We start from the raw sequence: 21,156 nt of genomic DNA, 5'->3' as shown, positions 1-21,156 counted from the left end.
GAGAGCATAGATAACAGCTTCACTTCCCCTGTGTAAACTTAAACAGGGCTTTCTGACAGCAAGGTAAAGCAGTTAAAATATTCTAAATTCAGTGTACACTTAAACTGATTTTTCTAGGTGGGCCTATTTTTAGGTGTCTAAAATGCATTTAGCTGCTTCCCCTATCTACAGCAGTACATTGCTTAGCTTCGGTGCCAGGACTCTTGCCTCCTTCTCCAAACAGGGGACTTTTTAACCGCTGTCTACTGTAGGTAAAACACTAACTATTGATACCTCATACAACCCCACTTCAAAACATCAGAACCATCCCTTTAACAAGAGGTGTAACTAAGATGTCTTTAAATGTGAAGTTGTTAGACTTTACTGTAATTATGTGTAATTGTGTTACACCTGCAGTAAGTTTTGAGCTGCTGCTATTTTTGATAATTGCTGTCATGTTTGTGTCATGCTACTGTGCCTCAGTAGGCATCCAAAATATTTTACATGAAAGTCATATTAATGACCAGAGATTTCTGTTAGTAAATGTCACTGTGAGTCCTACAGCACAGTATTTATGGTCAGGATTTGTGAAAATGAAAGGATCGGTTTCTAATGCTGTTACCATCCCTTTTTTCTTTCTCTTATCACCCAGCAGAGTATATCTGGTGGCCCAGGAAAGACAGGAAGAAGTTTCTAATTGGCTTTGTGTGCAGGTGATGCTATCCAACTTCAAGCACTACAGCGTCACCCAGGCAAAAAGAACGAAAAGTCGGAACCATATGAAGAAGAAAAGAAAAACGTTAGTCATCTCAGAAAAATAACAACTGCTGTACTATAATCCAAACCTCCTATAACTTTACAACCTGGTTTGGTATGATGTGTCACGTCGATTTCATTCACCAATTTCCTTCCTCTGTTAGCTTTTGTTTTAATTAGTTTTTAGAGAGTCATTTTAGTTTGAACCTTCATTTTGTGTCATTTTATTTGATCTTATAGTATATTCGTGTAAATGGGTTTTGTTTGAAGAACGAGGGTCATAGCCAAGAATATCTGCAAGTCATGTCTTCATCCTTGTAGTGTAAAGGAGAAATGATTGGATGTTTCATTGGGTCTTTCCGCAAAAAAAAAAAGCTCAGCGTGGAGAGACAAGGAGAAGGAAAAAAAAAGGAAATTTAAAAGAGGGTATCTAAGTAATAAATCTTAGTAGCTGTTTTCTTTCTTGTGATGTCTCATTGTTAACCATAATTACCTATTTTTGGGCAATACAAAGAGGACTCCAATATTTTTATGGTCCTTTTTTATAAGTGTTGTTTTTGTTGTTTAGAAATATATATATATGCTATAACAAATTTCATATAACTACATTGTGAATTCAAACTTGAGAAAAAGAAATGTAGCTGTACATATTATTCCAGTCACTGCATATAACCAACTCAGTGAGAGAATAGCATATTTTTGTGATGGTGTGTCAAAAAGAACATGTTATAGCGTGTGAATAGAAGAAAAAAGCTGTAAACAGTTATTATTATACTTTTTTTCTGCTGGAAGATGGTATAAATGACCCCAGAGACAAACAGAACACACTTGCTCTGTAAATACTGAAGCTGAATAATTTTACAAGTGTCATACCAGCAAATTTACAAACAGTCAGTTAAGTCAACACAGTTTTAAGAAATCAAAAAAGAGCCAGATTGGTATCTTTTTCTCTAACTGTTAAGATATCAGTATCATTTCAAAGAGAGAGAGAGAGAGAAAAGATGATTTAATCCAAAGCACACTGTACTTAGATGTGAAGATTAGAACTTGAACCAGGCATTTTAAAATGCTCTGTGCATCCTGACACTTTTATACTCTTGAGAGGAACTTGTTAGTTGTATGTTATTGTTTGTTTCATCCTGCTTGTTCCTGATTCGTTATTTTTTTTCGGAACACAATATCCGGGTTCTGTACTGGAGCCGTTGTGTGATGCTTGTTCTCTGAATCAGTTCTTTTATGAATGAATTAGGAAAGTAAACATTTTGATACCATACCTCAGCCTTTGTGAGTTCTATTGTGGAATCATTGGCAGGTTTAATTTATTCTAGTGGCAAAATAAATGAAAACACTGAAAGGTAATAAAGCGAGTAATCATTGCACTGTGAGTAGTAAAGTACAGGCCATTTTCCTATTTGCACATGTATATGTCAGCTTTTTAAAAACAAACGGCCCTGTGCTTTGGGATAGTATGAAGGATTTCTGGGTAAATGTATTCTCGACTAGTTTTGAGGTGAGTTAACAGCTTGGCAGGTAGTAACTGATGTGTTGCAGTGTACACGTGGATCTCTTTCTATATTAGACCCATGTCTCATCTAAAGATATTTATACAGGGTTAAAAGATGACACTGAATTATTCACTCTCTGTCGCTGCACCAGGTTTTACACAGTATGTGTGGTTAATGATTTTACTCATGACAAACATTTATGAATAATAATAATATTAACAATAATAATGTGCTCCAGTCCAGTTTTTAATGGAATGAATGGTGTGGGTTTTTTTTCTGAAATGCTTTACCTGCTGCAGGTTTATATTTTGTTTTCCTTTTACCCACTTCTTGTCCTTCATTTCTTTGATTTCAAAATACCCAGGTAAAGAAATATGCTGGATACTTCTAAAGTAAAGGATAAGGAGGTGTGATCAAGTAATAATTTAAAGAGTAAAGAAAAAAAAACCCTTGTAATGTTCAAATGTAAAAGAAAATAAGAAATACAAAACTATAAAAAAAAAAAGAAAGATGCTTCTTTGCTGATTTCAAGTTTAATCAGAGTTTTATTGATACTTTGTGGTTTATATATTAATAATTGTAATATACTATTAAAATGTACTGTGCATCCATTGCTTTCTCTCTTTCCATTCCCCCCATCCTCAGAGATCCTACATCTTTTGTTGATCATTCATGTATTTCATTAGTGTGTAAAGAAATCACAGTTAACTTGTAAACAGAGTGCTGTCTTTGATACCAGTGTAGTGGTCTTTGTTGTTCTCCCTTGCTCTACCTCTCCTTTCTCTCATATTTACCCCTCTCCCTCTCGCGCTTTTTCTATCTCCTGTAATTACAAAGTAGATGTTATATAGGACTCATTAATATAATACTTGTAGTGAATAGTGGATTTAGGACCAGTCAAGATAGACCTTTCTCTAAATGATCATGTTATTCTGACATTTGCAGACAATTATTTTGATAGAGGTTCATTGTAATGTATTCCCTGTCTGTTTTCTTTTTTGGTTCGGTTTTGCCACTCTCACATGGTTTCAGCTAACCAAAGCTCTCATGGATGAACAATAGAGAAACAGTTGCTGTAAGATGGAATTGTACACAAGGCATTATTTGGATCCCCACCCTTGAATGTTTTAAAAGGGGTGTGCCATACTACCTTAAATGCTAACGCTAGATATGCAAAACTGTTATTTTTGATTATTTCTTAAGAGGGACACAAGCTATAATCACGGACAAAGATTTTATGTCAAAGGTTTTTCATATTTTTTTAAAGAAACATACCAATGATTACCACACTAGTCATAATATCAGTCATAGTGCTGTCTAAATAACCTCTTACTGTAAATCTTTTAATATTTGTACACCTAGTTATTTGTAGATGTTTCTTATTTCTCTCAAAACTTCCATTAATCAGTCTAATAATTTCAATCTAAGACAATGGGAACTAGTCTTAATCCGTAAACACTGTTATTCCCACATATTGACATTATAGAGGCATTACTGTAGAAATGAAAAAGGCCTACAGACGACTCTTGGCTCCAAAGGATCATTAGCAGCAGTTAAAGGATGGCTGTGAATTAGGGCTGATTATTAGATGATCAAATTCATGTCCTGACGTTCAACCAGCACCCTAAAGCTGTGATTCATTACAGAGCTGACTCAAAGCAGAAAAGATTATATTAAAGCTTGAATTTAAATGCTTAAAGTTTCCTCACGATGCCATGTTAAAAGATGTCCAGAGTTCAGACATGTTAGATTCGCATTATAAAGCCTCAAGCTGTGTGCACACCATTATTTTTTTTTTAACATAATTTCAGTTAATTTAGGTTTTATAACAAATTTCATGGATTTTACCTCATGGGGATCTTCAAATTGAATACTATTACATTAACGAACAGCGTTAGTGTCTATTAATTTTTCTCATCCGGTGTCAGATTACATACAGTATGTACAATAATGGCAGCTTTGTGATTGACGCTAAAACACAAATTATTCCAATAAATCCACCAAGTATAAGTATATAGCAAAAAGAAATGATCCCTAAGACAATGTTCACATGTTTAGAAAGTCAAATAATATTGCACTTTGTTGTAAAAAGCTAAAAGTAATTGATCACGTTGGACAATACAGGAAAAGTATAGTATTTGAAAAACAAAGGAATGCTAAAAACGTATATTTAAAAGATAACATGTTCCAAGTATTAACGCTTTTGTTTGCCTCATTTGCACATTTTAGTGTCAAAAATATCTCAACAGTAGAAAACCAATACATACCGTATATTAGGAGTTTTTAATTTAAGTGCACCAACTACTTCTTTCTAAGACAGGATAAAATAAAGTGTTCCTCCTGTTCATTTGCAGCATTTTCCCTTTGTTCATTGGAATATTTTAACAAATAATAAACGATAACTCAAACCACCTACAAAGCGATAAAGGAGCTCATTAGGAGCTGTAGCTGATTCTAATTTTGCTGCCATTTCATCTGCAAAACAAATAACAGTACAACAAATCTGAAATGCATAATTGAGACTATAATTAACTTTTTGACTGAAATGGCTCATTTCTCTTCACACAATATAAAACGGCCTCTTCTATTGTTTTGTGATCCTGTAGTTTGGACTTTAAGGTAGCATGGCTCTGTTGCTGTAATTTAATTTTATCTCAAACTGACAGCAGTTTACAGCTGATGAATGTTACACATCTTAGTAGACTAGTGTATCCATTTTGGGGAGAGGGGAGGGGTCTTGGTTTAAGAAAAAAATAATCAAAAAAGAAAAAAAGTCAACCTGGAAGGTGTTGACATTTGTAGTGTACTACCGTATCCATTTAAACTTGAATCTTGAGGCAAGTGCTAGGCAATGGCCAAACAATTTCTCCCATCTGCTGTGGGAAAAGCCCACCCTGAAACCACACGCACTTCTGACATTTCTGTCATCTTGGATTCAAATCTGTTTCATGGATAAGAACAACTGTCCCCCTAAAGCTGGGACATCAGACGAGCACTTCTTCAGACTCTGCTCTACATCGAATTAATTAGACTGACTTTGGAGGCACATTGAACGTTCTTGAGCATTTATACCCAAAAGAGGCTTATTCATAGTGGTGCTAATGGTTTTAAAGCAGACAATGTGCCCTTATCTCTTGAGAGATACTGGATATTGTCACAGTGACCACAAAGTTAGTCCCACTAACGCCACCATTTCTCATGTTCTCTTGTTTCAGGACATAACAAAGATCAGTTCATGCTCACAAATCTACTTCAAGGTGACAGAAATAGCACAAGTTCAACTGTACTGTGGTGTGTTTGGGTGAATTTCCCCTTCAGTCAAACCATTGCCATCTCACCCATGCTACATTGCTAAATATATACATACAATTGCAATATACAGTATATGTGTATAGATGAATATATATTTGCAGTGTTCACTCATTTGAACTTGTCTGAACAATATTAGACTGGAGACCTCAGCTGTAGACAGAATATTCCTCGCACAGCTACACCCAGGTTCATATAGTCATTATTAGCTTACGTTCACCCACACGAGAGTTCACCCCTGGCGTGTTGTCGAGTTTGGAGCAGACCGCATGGCCTAGAGGGGAGCCTGGAAGCTCTTCAGACTGCATGGACGGCAGTGTGAGGCTCTGCTGTGCTTCCATGTTTCTGCAGGCTGAGCACAGAGCTCTCTTCACTGCTGTCTGCCCATTCCTAACACTTGCCCCTTTTTTTTATGTTAACCGACTTTTTATGGCGAGAGACAGACAGACTTGACTGACATCTGAAAGCATCTTTCAGGTTATCATATGGCTTGCTTAAGCCCTGTTGTAAAATATACTAAAAAAAAAAAATTAATGATGATGATAATAATAATAATGGATGGGGGTCTCTCACATATCAAATGTGGAAAGTCTAATTTTATATTTGTATTTTCAAATAATAATATTGACAAAAAATGTCTGTGAAAGGTTTCCATCCTCTACTGTGGTCCAGAAATTGATGTGTCTGTCTGGAAAATAAATAAAATAAACTGAATTGTTATATGACTTGTTTTCACTGTTTCATTGCATTTTTATTCTTTTGTAAATTTTTTGCTAAAGATGGAAAGACATTTTGATGATATTTATCCCAACATTTCAATATCACGTGTAATAATGTGGTGAACTGCATCAAAGAGACATTCACTTCCCCATACTGTATCTGCTGACATCCCCTAACTGGATACTTGACTGTGTAGAACAAGACTATTGTGTGTACCTTCTATTTATTAAAAACAGGGTTGTTGTTTTTTTCATTCCCACATTTTTACTCGACCACACACTCAGAGTATATGGACACCAGGATCCTTCCAGGTCACTCATATGTCAGCAGGATTAACAGAGTCTGAGCACAAAGGTGCGTTTGGGGGAAACGGCGAACAAATATGTAAAGGCGTGTCGTTCTGCTGCCCCTCAGTGGTCTCTCCTGGCACAAAAAGCCCAGCATCCACTAGTGCTTTATTTCTCATCAGCAGTATCACATGGAGAGCACCAATATTAGCGGAGGCTCAGCGTATAAACGGCTAAGGATGTGATGAGCAAACATAGCTGGTGCATGACAAGCCTTTTAGATCCTTACAATAGTAGAGACACACACGTGAAATATTAGGCTGCCTTTGATGTGTTTGTCACAGTGTGATTAGTTCTGCTTTGCCTTGAGATGGAGAATTTCATTTCAGATGCCAAAAACAAACCTCTGATTCTTTTCTGAGGTGAAGCAGAAGAATGAACCACAGACTGTGTAAAAAAATAAATAAATTCTGCTACCTGATCTAAACAATTACTTTTTCTTCTGCTTCGTAAAGATTCAAATCACGTCAGTTTCTGACTGGATAGTTCCATTTTTCTCTGAAGTAACTGATATGTATATGTTGCACTAATAAGTATTGTAACTGTGTATTTAGTCTTCTGCAGCACATTCAAGAGATCTTTTTTGTAAATGTGTACTTTGATAGACTGTGATTGTTGAACATAATGTAACTGCTGCATTGAAATGCATTGAAATTCAGGGATCAGGATTTTTAATGTGGGTGCTTGTCAGGTGAGACCAACAGTCCGACAGCTGCATCACTCATTCAGACGAGGGGATCTATAACTCTGACTGAGATCAATACTGTTCCCAGCTCTGTTTTTCAAAGCCGAGGCGCTAGAAGTTTAGATCACGCTGCAGCCATTGTGTTTGTGTAACGAGTAGAATGATAATCCAACTGACAGTCTGGACTATTGTTTCACTTTTACAGAAGCTGCTTTTGATTGTTTTTGCTTTCTCTGACAGACCAGTGTGGAGCCCGGCCATGAGGTATGTGCATACACAACGTACATGACTTCAACAGATCAAATCAGGACAAATGTTGACAAATATATACTGCCAGTCAAATGTGTTGGATGCCCAGTAGTTCCATTTTTTCTCCAAAAACCCACTAAAATTAGAAAACGTGTTTTTGTATTTCTTTTGTTATATTCCAAGCAAGATGTAAAATGGAAGTAAAAACAAGTGGCTTTAGGGTTTAATTATATTCTATATTTTATTAACATCTGACACAAGTTTGTGTCTTGGCCACAGTAATTAGCAGACAAACACATCAAACAGTTAATGCTCTTGCTTGTGTGTGTGTTTTTTTTACTCACTAGGTCTAACTGCTTGACCTTTCCAGTCCACCTGCCTTTAATTAAGTGCTAATTAAAAGTGCCATTATGATTAGAGAGATTGACACTTGTCAGCCCTCAAATACAACGATTCCAGTCTTTGGTGGAACACTGCAGGACAATCAGCAGTCATTATGGGAACTAAATGTCAGCTCGCAGAAGAGAAGAGAAAGCTGTTGTTAATCTGTGGAATCAAAGTTTGCCCTTAGTTATGATGATGTAAGTTATATTTAAGCAGCAGGTCCTTTTATGAAAATAATATTATGACCTGTTCATTTGATCACTGTAATCTGTATCATCTATAATTTTAATTATACATATCACAAATGCACAGTTCACACAGCCTGATTAAGGTGTTGTTAATGTTGTTTCCATGGCCTATAAGTTCAATCAACAGTTGTGAGCATGAGCTACTCTCTCTCTCTCTCTCTCAAAGCCAGAAACCTGAGAGTGAGTCTTAAACTTAAGTATTAAGAAGTATAACGTCTGGAGTTGCTCTACAGACAATGAATAAGACTTTTATTATTGTTATACTCAAATGACCTTTGTTCTGTTGTAGTGTCAGTTGTGAAACAGGAAATGTTCTCATATACTCCCCTGGCTGCTCTAAGTGTCATATAACATTTTTCTCAGTTCATTGTCTATGGAGCATACACACACACACACACACACACACACATGTTCAGAGCAAGTGCTCTGGAAGTCAGGAGACGTAGTATAAAAGGCCCCAAACTCCATTTAGGAGGTTAGGGTGGATGGTTGGGTCAAACACACACTGGACTTTCACCCGCAAGACTGCGGTTCATGTCCCGTCCCATGTCAAAATCCGACTTAAGATTAAGACATAACAGATATACTTATTGTAACCCAAACCTCGATCTTTTCCTGAACTTTAACATTCAGTTGTCAACTTAACCAAGTTTAATAAACCTAAGTCATAGTTTCATATGTTTAAAATGACAGCCGCGGAGCATCTAAAAGTGTTAAGCTGAATGTTAGCTAGGGAATGAGCACATGATGCAGTGCTTCAGGAACGTTGATATTCATCATCATCTGATGTTGATGTGGTTTGCAGAAATCCACCAACATCATCACACATTTGAGTTTTAGCACTCAGTTTTTGGATTTAGGTTGAGAGTGGTTCACATTTACATTTATATATTATAAATGTATTATATATATTTTTGGACTGTCTTAGACCATAGGAATAAGAAGAAAATGGGCTTAGTTCGCCTTTAAAGTGACCTACTGTATCCCTTTCTTACATTGTACTTTATCTTTTACTCACATTATTGTTACAATTATGTTGTTTGACATTCAACCAAAAACTCTTAAATCCAGGGTGTTCACCAACTTTTCACCTGGCAGCATACACACAGGAACAAACATACAAACAAACTCAAACCAGCTCATTTGACGACCTTACTTCATACTAGCAGCTCTGTGTAAATTTCCCATGGGCCAGTGCTGACAGGCTGAATGTGACAGCTCCTGGCAAACAAAAACAAGCTACCGTGTACAGGAATGCCACTGTGAGGATGCTGCATAGCAACGATGCCCCGGCCGCCGTGGAGGCGTAATGAAGAAGTGGTAGCTCGAGATGTGTTCTTCTGCCATCTCCGTGTGCATCGGCTTGCAGAGCAAAGGAGAGGGCTGAAGAATACCTGCTGCCATGCATATTCATGTGGTGATGTGAGCGAGACTCACAACCCCCATCCTCTAGTCTGAGAGGATACCTCAGGGCCCCTTAGCATTTATTAACGGTAATTAAGAGCCAGACTGAGATGCTGGCATGTTTAATTGCCAATTACAGGTAGGTTAGATATAGATGAAAATGACAGGTATTTATATAGTACATCAGCCTAAATAATCAAGCTGTGTTTATACCTTGAAAATGAATGAAAGGTTGAGAAGCATCCAGGATCCTCACACACGCCTGGCATTGTAGGAATTCAAGTGTAATAATGAGCAATGTTCAATGGATATGCACTTAATTTTATGTGCATCACTAAATTATCTCCCTGCACAGCCATGTAATGGTTGCTCCTCTTTTGAAGCGGAACATTTTTTTGACAGAGCTGTGTAATAGAGTCAATAGTTAATGGGAAGACTGCTGTGGATGGGGAGATGAGGCACTCAGGTGGCTGTTTCCTCCCAGACTCCAGGCCTAATGTAGCCTTTGGCATGGAAATTGACGTGACATTGATGGGCACTCTCCCGCCGGCAGAGAGTCATGCGCCTGCACAGCCTTCCAATTCACTAATAATTGCTGATTAAAAACTAGTTAAGAGTCCATGAAAACTCAAATGTGCATTAACCAAATGACCTTCCTGGAATGGCAAATAGTCTGCAGCCAAGAACGCGGCCAGCTTCGGTGGGACTGGTCCCTGGATTGTTTTTCAGAAGAGACAAACAGGAGCGTACTGAAGGAAACTGTTCCTTTCATTCATTCATTTCATTGTGTCTTAATCTTAACAGAAATAATTATTGAGCTCATATAACCTGTCAATCTGACAAACACTTTGAGATAATCCTGAACATGGGAACATAATCCATAGATAATTGAGTATATCTGAAAAATCTTAAGAGCACAAAATTAAGCTTTATTCTTTATTCTACAGATTGTAGCCTATTGATAGATGGTTGATCAAATTAATTAGCTGTAGATGACGTTAATGAATTATTCGCTTTTCTAGGACCAGTATCATCATATTTTTTAATGACTTAATCTAAACTCCCGAGGATGAGATAACTGTAATCCCATTACTTTGATGTGTTTCATTAGTCTCCAGATATAAGTTATGCTGAATATGATTTAATGTGAGGTCTGAAGAAAGCAAGTTGCCGTTCCACATGGTGACCGTTTCGATTGTTTACATTTTTCCTACTTATATTATACTCATTGTACACATCACCACACACAAGTTTAGCACAATGCTTATCATGAAATTGGAATTTCAAATACTCTGCAGAGTCGAATACAGACTGGAGGTGACTCACTTTCTTACACAAAAGAAACACACAATTGCTGTCTTTTTTTTTTCTTTTAGAATCAAAGTACTATAGCTTTGATGTTTCGACTTGTGAGCTGCATGTAGCTACCTGCATGAAGAGCGGAGGAGGCCATGTGCTAACTGACTCAGAAAATTCATATATTGTGTCCCTCTTTTCTGTCATATTATCCACCAGATGAGGCTTTACAAGCTCACAAAGGCCATCGGTTTTGGCCCAGATCACTGAGGATGCAGCTGTCTGTTCATTGTTCATCATCATTGTCTTCATGGATCCAGTGCTCCAGAATCAATAGCTGCCTTAGAGCAAACTAGTGAGCAGCAGACTGTACAAGTAGGTAAGAGTGACAATTATTACTTGAGGACACAGAAAAAACACAAAGTAAATGACAAAGGGGGGGTAGGTAATAGTGTTGATGGGATCATTACCGATGGATTAATGATTACTTGGCTGGGTGCTGCAAATTTCTGACTTTTAAAGCTCACAGCCTGTAGTCCCTACTAAATATATATATATATATATATATATATATATATATATATACCTCCATACTCAGTGAACTTTGAGTAAATTTCCAGTCGTCTCTGTGCAGAGGCATCCCAAACTATTATGACAGCAGATAGATTATTGAGAGATGAATGTGTAGGTGTAAAGACTCTGTTTATTGCCAACAGGTCAAGAGGCGTCGCTAACACATTCTGACATAACACATCAAAACATTTCCCCGTACTAAACATCGCCAGTACACTGACTTCCTCATCTAAATGGCACAAATCGCCACTAGAAAGAAAGAAACGCCTGCAGCTCATCAATTACCAAAAAACAAAACAAAAAAACGTGCAGACTACATTATTATTTGCAGTGGTGTAGGGGAAGATGAGGTCAGCTTTCATACTGTATTTGTAAGATTTGTTCAGGGAGATGGCCTCAGTTTGACACCTCTGATGTGGTTAAGAGCCATATTACAGCACAGTATAATGTGTGATATGGTATCATCAAAACAAATTGTCTGTAAAGTATTGTTGTTATGATACAAACATCGCCATGGTTTTTCAACGCGCAAGAAGGGACAAAAGCATTTCCATCGGTTAACAGTGCCATGCAAAGGGTGTTTATCAGGTAAAAGGTCATTTGTGTGAACTCAAAAGTCATTCGACACAATATCTGCTGGTGAGTAACACACCGGCGATTTCAAAAGGCAAGGTCAAGCTCAAGGTCATCTTTATAGCTTATCAGGAAAAAGATAAGCGGCACAGTTATGCAATAATGCATCAAATACCTGATGCATGCTTATGAATTGAGTAAAAACAGCACCCACATAAACTGCATGATAGTACATTATATTGCACCATCCTCAAAATATATTTTTATAGCAGAAATATATCTAAACTAGTGCAAAGAAACGATTGGATTTACTTTAGTTACAGCTTAATGGAAGTATGAAGGAAAGGTGATACACTTTATAGGTTTTTAAGTAGGTTGTTTTCTCTTTTTTTGTAGATAGGAAGAGCAATGGGCAACTCCAAGCCATACCAGAAAGCTTTTGCCTTTTTTCCTGTGTGTGTGTGTGTGTGTGTGTGTGTGTGTGTGTGTGTGTGTGTGTGTGTGTGTGTGTGTGTGTGTGTGTGTGTGTGTGTGTGTGTGTGTGTGTGTGTGTGTGTGTGTGTGTGTGTGTGTGTGTGTGTGTGTGTGTGTGTGTGCTTAGACAACACATGCTCTTATCAATCTCTGCACAATAACAGAAAACAATTTGCTAATGTTTTGAAAATAGCTTTCCCTTCCCCTGCTCCAGCATTGAGAGATGTATGCACAATTTCATAAACACAATCAGTGCGCTGAATGGCGGCACTGATATTCTGGGAAAAAAAAAATCTCATTATTGTTCCTGAGCTATGGAAAAGCAGTCAATGGCCCATATCACACAAAAGCCCCCCCTCCCTCCTCCTCCACAGCAGCCCACCAGCACAAAGCTTAATTCCACCTAGCATATGCAGCAGTTTGCTGAGAGAATATTACTGATGACCCAAAAGAAATCATCAGCAGGCCAGCTGTACTTGCTTTACAGTCTCCAGGCTACACTGGTGGCCCTGCTGTTGAGATCATGTGGATGCTCCACTGGGCACACTGTCTTCTCGCGCACTTCTTTTATATATTTAGTGCTGCAGTACCATCATTACAGTCAGACTGTGTCGTGTCTGATTTCAATAATCTAATCTGGATCTTTTTAGTGCAGAGCTAAAGCGACAATGTGACCTGTGTCACAGTGTCTGCCTGCGTTTATGGATTTGCAGTCTTTTGTAAGTCATTCCATCTTCCCTCTCTCTCATGAACAAGTGTCTAGAAGAGTAGCCACAGAGGAGTGCAAGTACACAGGAAATGAATGATGGGCCTCGTGGGATTACATGCATAGAGGCGGAGTGTAAGTAAGTGGTGTTTGTGAATAGACAGACAAGATCCAGGGACATACTGTATGCTTCGGAGACCACTGAGCCTAAATATACAGAAGGCTTTGGTGATGGATGATGGCAGGCCAGTGCATAATCACAGCATTTCAATGAGGCCATAATAAGAGCATATATATTAAGCCTCCTCAACGCTGCTTAGTGCTAGAATTCGAGAGAACTAGTGTATGGACAAGGTATCTTTCAGAGAAATACACAACAATCATCTTTTAGATCTTGGCAATGCAGCTATGTCTGACTGTCAGCACTTGGGAGTGAAACATTTCAAAATTATTGAATGGAACATAAAACTTTGTACTTTGACTTTGGTGATCCCCTAACTTCTCAATAAGCACCATCATGTCAAAATTTTAATTAGCCCAATATTTACCTGCAAAGCTAATGACTTTTCCATCCACCTCAGCTGTCCTTTGTGTTTAGCGCTAATTAGCAAATGTTAGCAAGCTAATAGGTTATGCTAATGGCAAAAACCTAAAAATAGAGTGAGAGTAGAACAGACATTAAACAGTTTGCTGCGGTCAAATGAATAGTTCAAAAGAAAATGGCACTCAGGAACCATGCACTGACCATGGAAATAGAATGAGTTAGCATGCTACAACGGTCACAGTTCTTACAGTACACAAAAAAATGGCCACCACCGCTCTGACAATCCTGCTGTGTTGATTTAATGGGAATTTGTCTTCTACTCTCATTCTATTTCTATGGATGAACCTGGTAAATATTACCTGCTTAACATCAGCATGTTAGCATGGAGTACTGCTGGAATGAGTCCTTTAACCCAGAAATGAGTTAGCATTTTTGAGCCTCAGGTTCCCTCGTCTTAATATCGGTGGGGTTCTTTCAATGGGTTTTTGGTTAGATCCCTAAAATAAGATATGTGGTTAACAAAAGCTTAAGAGATTTTCACATTTTGAATTGTAAAGCTTTATGTGTCTTTAAAAAGGCGATTGATAACAGGTAATGAGACTACAGAGGTTGTCGGGGACATTAAACCTCACCGGTGGTGGTGGTCATGTTGAAGTCATTCAACCGAGGTGTAGTTTGTTTATTACTACTTATTACTTTTGAGAATTGCATTTACACTTCTAAAATCTTAAAAGTGGTATTGTGTGTACCTTGCTGAACAAAATGTGTAAGTTAATGTATTCATCAAAGAGCTCATTTTATACAATAATCCAAAATCCAATGGAAAAATCACATTTGCCTATAAGCACAGTCTCTCATTCAGAGCTGCTAGAATGGCCATAGGTCTCTTAGCCTTGTTCAAAACAGGTTCACAAAGTCCTTCAAGAGGCTAATTTGCTCCCTGGAAAGTGTGTTCGTGCTGGTGACACCTCAGTTGGCTTCGCCCTCTGAAATTAGTGCCACAGCGGGCCAGAGGAACATGTCTTTGTTGCACATGAAACTCACCGCAGTAAAGTCTATTACTCTTTCTTCCAAAAATCATATTCTATATGTGTCTATTAAAATGTAAGGGGGCAGCTGGCCCATTAAAGCATGTTGAGCCCTTGTATCTTCCTGCACTCACACATTCTAACTCAGCACACAGTAGATGTTAATTAAAGAGCGTGATGGTTCAGTGTTTTAAGGCTCAGGGTGAACACGGGGACTGGGCCTGCAGTAGCTCTTCTTTGAACCATGATCAGTTGCAAACTCTGGCAAGTACTTCACTGTGACATTTGATGATGTAAAGTTTATGGTGATCATCACAGATCCCTAAATGTCAGGGAGTGTCTGGTCAGACCTCATATATTCATCCCAGAAAGCAGGAGATGCACTCGGATGATACATTGCCCCTGGTTTTTGTCCCTGTCAAGAATGAACAGCACGTAAGGACTCATGAAAATATGTGAGGGCTTTCAACAGAAGAACTGTTCTATGATGCACTTCTCCACCTGTTCAACTGAGAAATGTCAAACTGTACATCACATTTCCTCACTTGTGACTTACACAACAAAAGCAAAAGGGACAGAGGAGTAAGACCAGAGATTACATTATTGAAAAATGTCGCACATGGATCTAATAAACGCACAGGGCCTGTGAATATTCTTTGTCCAGGTCATCGTTATCCTCAAAGCAATTTCAGTCAAAAGCAACTGGACTTGGTTGTTTGTCTAGAAAGACATTTCACCTCTCATCCAAGAGGCTTCATCAGTTCATGTACGCATCTGACCAGGCTGGGACTGGTCCAACTAACTGGTGTGGAGATCCAGGTATTTAACCTCTCACGAGGCCGATGATGTCGCTGGGAGCCTTTGTGCTCCAAGTGCCAACGACCGTCGTTAGAGTGACAGTCGTTGGTGGAAAGTAGGTTTCAACTTTGTTAGTTCTCTATTGAGTCTTGACGACGTTGGGGTCACAGGAGGCCATTTGAGAACAGTTGTTCCTTGGGGTCAGATTGTTGAATCTCCTGGGAAGGGATGAAAGGGCAGCATTGTAAATTGTAGATAAGTGGTGTCTCAGACCTCCTCCTCTGTTTAGCGTTGGTTAATAAACGCACACTTACACGTGACTTCGCGTCATTCAGTTCGGAAATTCTGCGCTACAGTGCAGATCAAGTTTAAAAAGCCCTACTCATTCAGAATGCAAATGAAATCCTTCATCTTGTGGGTCAAAATAAGAACTTGTTTGAGAGAATATAGAATTTATTTTGGTGTAAATGTTTGATTTCTGCTGATTTTAATTTTCAGCTCTTACCTCATAAAACACCTTAAACATGTAATTTTCTTGGTCACATAATTACTTATAGAAAATGTCTACTTCATTATTAAGACTCAGTTTTGGATAATTTTCTTCACTGTTTTACTGTGTTGTCCATGATGTTACTGTAACACGACCAGTAGTGTAAAGCAACTGAGTACATTTACTCAGTAACTGTTCTTAAGTTTAATTTTGACTTGTTTTTTATTTAAGTACCATTTAGAACCATTTGGTCATACTTTATACTTACCGTACTCCTTAAATAACTCATTGTCTGCCCTTCTTCTTCTTTGTCTTCCTCTTCTTCTGTTGAGTTTCATGGCGTTTGGCATCCATAAGTGTTGCTTTACCGCCATCTGCTGGACTGTCCCTTGCCAGTTCTAGTCCGGCATTGTCATGGCATGTGTGGAAAAGTATAAGATGTAAATTGTTCTGGATGTAGTGCCTGTGTGAATAGTGAACATCACTAGCAGGGCCTGAAAGATTCCAGTAATCCCAGTTGTTTACAGGAAACTATGCGTGAAAGACACCTTTTGATGCTCAATGAGGTAAAATAATTGATACTGAGGAAAGTAGACACATATATATATATATTATAATTTACCTTGTGACCTACCCTTTAGCAGAGTCCTGACCTCTAGCTTGAGAACTGCTGGACTAACTCTGCCTTAACCAGCTACAACAGCAAAATGCATCAAACTTATCGATGTATAAGTAATAACAGTCTAATAATGTAATAATACGACACTTACTGGGATTTTTCTGCAAATACTTTTTACTTTTGATATTTTAACCACGCATTGTTGTTAATACTTTATAGTTTTGAATGCAGAACTTCCTGCGTTGTGGCATTGGTCCCTTTACTTTATGTGAATACTAGTTCCATCACTGAAGGCTAATACCAACTCAGTCATATGGAGTTTGGTTAACAGACCTCCTAGCACAGTAACATTATTTGTGCTGAATTAAGTATGTTGAAAATGCAGAACTTTTTTAAGGTTTAATGCCATTTGTACTGACAGTGGAAACAAAGTTGCTCTTACTGAAATAAATCAGTCAAAGCTAAATAGTTTAATTAATGGAGTAAGGAATTGACATATAGCCTGATGAGATGTTTTCCATTAAAAGTTTGTTCTCGTTCTTTTTCTTTGTTTGTCACTATTTTCTTTTTGCCAAAAGGGTCAGCCTGTGCTCAGGCTTTTCACAGTAGTGTAAGTGCGAAGAAGTTTAGAAACACTTCAGCAAAGATCAAACCTTTTAGTGACCTTCCAACACATCGGACAATCTCTCGGAGCACCGGTGCACTAAACATCAAGCCTCGGGAGGCCTCCATGAAGTACAGAGTAATCAAGGTAAAATTGAGGGGGTGGAGGAAAACACCGTTTCAGTTCTATGGAAAGAGTGAAAAAACACCACCTGCGGCATCAACAGCTCACAGACTCACTCTAGTAATTTAACTAAGATGTGAACATTTTGTGTATACATAGGCATACAGTTCACACACTGAACGCATATTAAACTGATCATATTGTGAGCCATTTATATTTTCAAATGTATTAAGAAATATCTACATTGTACAGGTCAAAGTTAAGGTTTAGGATCAAACTAAATATACTGAAATGTATTCACAAATACTACAGAAAGATCTAAAAAAAAGTTTCAGTTTCAAAGCAAAGAGTTAGTAACTTTTTAAGCTCTTGGAGAATTTAAACCAGACTGAGTTATACATCATCTGCTGATGAAATCGGAAGATGATTAAACCAGCATCTCTGTGGTTTTGTAGTGACTCAGTCAATGTGCACCAATCCTTCATCCACAAGGGGGCGTCTTTGAACAACCACAGCACCTCACTGCTCACTGATGGCCCCACAGCTCTCCAAGGCCTTGTCATCAAGCTCATTTTGAACACGACTTCCACAAATGCTGTCCTCGCTCCAGCAGCCGCCTGTCTGAACACACAGTGACTGTGAACACATCTGAGCAGTTACATTTACTGACATATGCTGTCAAAAGCAAAGAGGACTTGACCAGAGGTAGAAGCAGATATCTGCACATCCAAGTAAACCTCTAATTATTAACATTTTTGTTGGTACATCGAACTTTTGAATAAGTTGCTAATAACTTTTCTTTTGTTTAATAAAAACTGAATGGCTATTTCTGATTTGAGCTCATCGCTGAGATTTTGCTGCAGGTCGGTTATTCCATATATCTCTATATTCTACGAAAACAGCAGGACACTTCTCAGCACCTCCCAAATTACTGAAATATTTTCCCTGATCAGACTCTAGGAATAATCAGTCTCCCCGCTGTTGGTATCATTTGTCAACATGGCAACACCTTTATTCATACTTTAGATTTCACTGTTACATATTTATCATAGATTATCATAAATACCAAGGCTGAATAATCAAATAGGCCAACAACTCCAGGGCCCCCTAAAAGCTCCAGATTTACTGTGTCAACTGTGGTGTTTTAATTTATTCATGCATCTATAAGAGTATATATTAAGTACACTTGTAATTTATTTGAAAACCTATTTGTCCACCAGAAGAAGAAGGAGATCCTTCAACAATGTTAAACAAGTAAAAGCCCTGTATGAAAATTCTTTCTTAGGTTAAAAAAAGGATATTTTGAATATTTTGAAGTGGGATTGCATGACGTACTTCTCCATAGTCAGTGTAGATGTAGTTGTAGATGGTGGTTGGCACACCCCCAGTTTGGAGAAGCATAGGAGTACCAACACCGAAAGCTGAGAAATGTACTGCTGTGGATGGGGCAGCGAAACATATTTTAGACATCTATAAACAGGCCCACCTAAAAAGAAAACTCAAGATTAGTTTAAGGGTACGCCATTAGAACACTGCCAGAGCTTTACCTTGCTGTCAGACATCCCCGTTTAGGTTTAGATGGTGGGAACCTAAGCTGTTCCACGCTCTCGTCAAAGCCTTCAAACCGCACTGACAGAAACAGTAACTGGCTGATCTGCTGCTGCCTCGAGTGGTTAGTTTGTTAGTTCCTGATAAAACACCAAAGTCACACAACAGATTTGAATAATTAACAGTATCTTTAAATTAAAAATATATATTCATCATCACTGCACTAGAATAACTGAAAAATGAAACTGATTTGCAGTGAAAAACAGATTTTTGCATCGTAATTTAAGAGGTGACCAGTCTGTATGTTTTAAAAAAAAAAAATGGAATTAGTAAAGTAACTGAAGCTCTAATGTAAATGTAGTTTGAGTAAAAAGTATATTTCCCTCTGAAATGTAGTGGAGTAGAAGTATGAAGTAGCATACAATTTAAATACTGAATAGCTCAAAAGTGTGCTTTGATGTGCTGGATGTACTCACTGATAGGCTTACGGTCAGTGCTGCTATATTATCTGATCTTGAGGCCGTATCCCTGCTCATAGTTTTATTCTATTACTTTAACTTGTGATACAGATGACTTGTCTGGGTAAACAAGGCAATAAACTGTCAGTTTGCAACCAGACTGTGGTCACTGTTAACAGCGACAGGTTTTCAATCCCAACCAACATCAAAAATACACGCAAAACACAGAATTATTCATGAAAATTTGACATTTTAATGGAAACTAAAATTGTGAACAGTGGAAGTTTCTTTTTTTTCATATCGACTCTATTACATTGTTTGGAATTTGAGGGTTATTATCATGCTTTAAAAAAAAAAGAACATTGTAATGTGACACTTCTGTTAAATTCCAAACAAAAATTAAATAATCAGACTGCTCACTTAAGAACTTAAATGTCAACCTGTAAGACATTTGAGAAAGAAATGCTATTGCCTCATATTTTGGGGGGGCAGGAGGTGTAAAAGTGATTTAAAAAAAAAAAGAGGAGCAGACAAAAAGAAAAAAAAAAAAACAGCAAAAAAAAATGCATTAACAAGCACAACAGCCATTTGAGATGACACAGAGAAACAAAACAAAAAGATGACTTGGGGCAACGTCACCTCTTTTTATGACTGAACCTTGTAAAGACACATGTTGCCCTTTTTTTTTTTTAATACTTATTTCATCATGTGTGGAATCAAACACTGTACCTCTGAGGTGTCGTTGAAGAAAAACAAAAAAAAGCCCCCTTAATTAAAACATTTCCACAAGAGGCAATGACAGTTTAAAGGAGGGACAGTTTTTAAGAAGAGCACAAACACCAAAGTCCAGCATTTCCCATTACAGACGATTGATTACTGGATGAAGAAGCAGCACTTTCGGTATTTGTTTTATCTTTTGAAGATTGCTCCTCTCTCACACCGTATAACAACACGCACAAAGTGACATTCAGCTGCTACAATAGTGCCTTCTTTTCACTAAAAACTCCTCCGAACCCAGCACTAATGATGTCACGAAGCTGGTTATGACATCATCAACAACACCGCCAGTCTGTGCGCTTGCCATTCCCTAGCTGAATATCTGAGTAGTGTACCTTTGGCGAAAGCAGATTTCAGAGTCGCTGAACCGCACGTTAATACCTCACTCCCTCTCACAACTTGATCAACATCACTACGAATAAAAAATATATTAAAGAGGAACTCTGGGATGCAGTGTGTTTCGATGCGCATCACTCCATCACAACTATCGAAGAAATTAGTTAAAGTAATTTGTAGAAAATCTGCTGGGAAAAAAAAACGGGGGAAAAAAAAAAAGTTTAAATATATTAACATCGGTGCTATTGGGAGAAGAAATAAGTCTACGCAAGTCTTCTCAGTAACTAAATCATCTAAAACTGAGACATCTTGATTTTCTGTATCAATTATTCCTTTTAGTCTCATCCTACTTGTGCATCTATGGATAAATTAGGTAATAACTCAAAAATAAAAACCTTTTTAAAAACACATTAAAACATTAAATTTGTTAAATCAGTTCAAATCAACTATGTGCTACTTCAGACATCGGTTCCACATTGGACCGGCATGAGTGTACGGCAGCACGCGGTTGTCATCCGTCCCATTCAAACTGATTTTGGCTTTAGGTTACACAAATCTGAACACAAGCCATGACAATTTCAACACCTACGAAAACACATAAAATGCTCATTGCTTTTAGCTGC

At 37.8% G+C, this 21,156-nt stretch overlaps 1 protein-coding gene across 10 annotated transcripts in view; it reads left to right on the top strand.

The window, feature by feature from the left end:
• msi2b (musashi RNA-binding protein 2b) overlaps positions 1-6,113 on the top strand; it is a 251,582-nt gene extending 245,469 nt beyond the window's left edge. For 8 of the 10 annotated variants that reach the window (XM_083927062.1, XM_083927054.1, XM_083927058.1 and 5 more), the window contains one exon: positions 632-6,113. In XM_083927062.1, the coding sequence (XP_083783188.1) occupies positions 632-676 (45 nt within the window). In that variant the 3' untranslated portion in view covers positions 677-6,113. The remainder of the gene's footprint in view (positions 1-631) is intronic. The other 2 variants (XM_083927057.1, XM_083927056.1) reach the window with 1 other exon arrangement.
• The last annotated feature ends 15,043 nt before the right edge of the window (positions 6,114-21,156 follow it).

This window comes from Echiichthys vipera, assembly GCF_963691815.1.
Source record: "Echiichthys vipera genome assembly, chromosome: 14".
NCBI classification, from domain to species: Eukaryota; Metazoa; Chordata; class Actinopteri; order Perciformes; family Trachinidae; genus Echiichthys; species Echiichthys vipera.
This window is presented reverse-complemented; position numbering and strand designations above follow the sequence as displayed.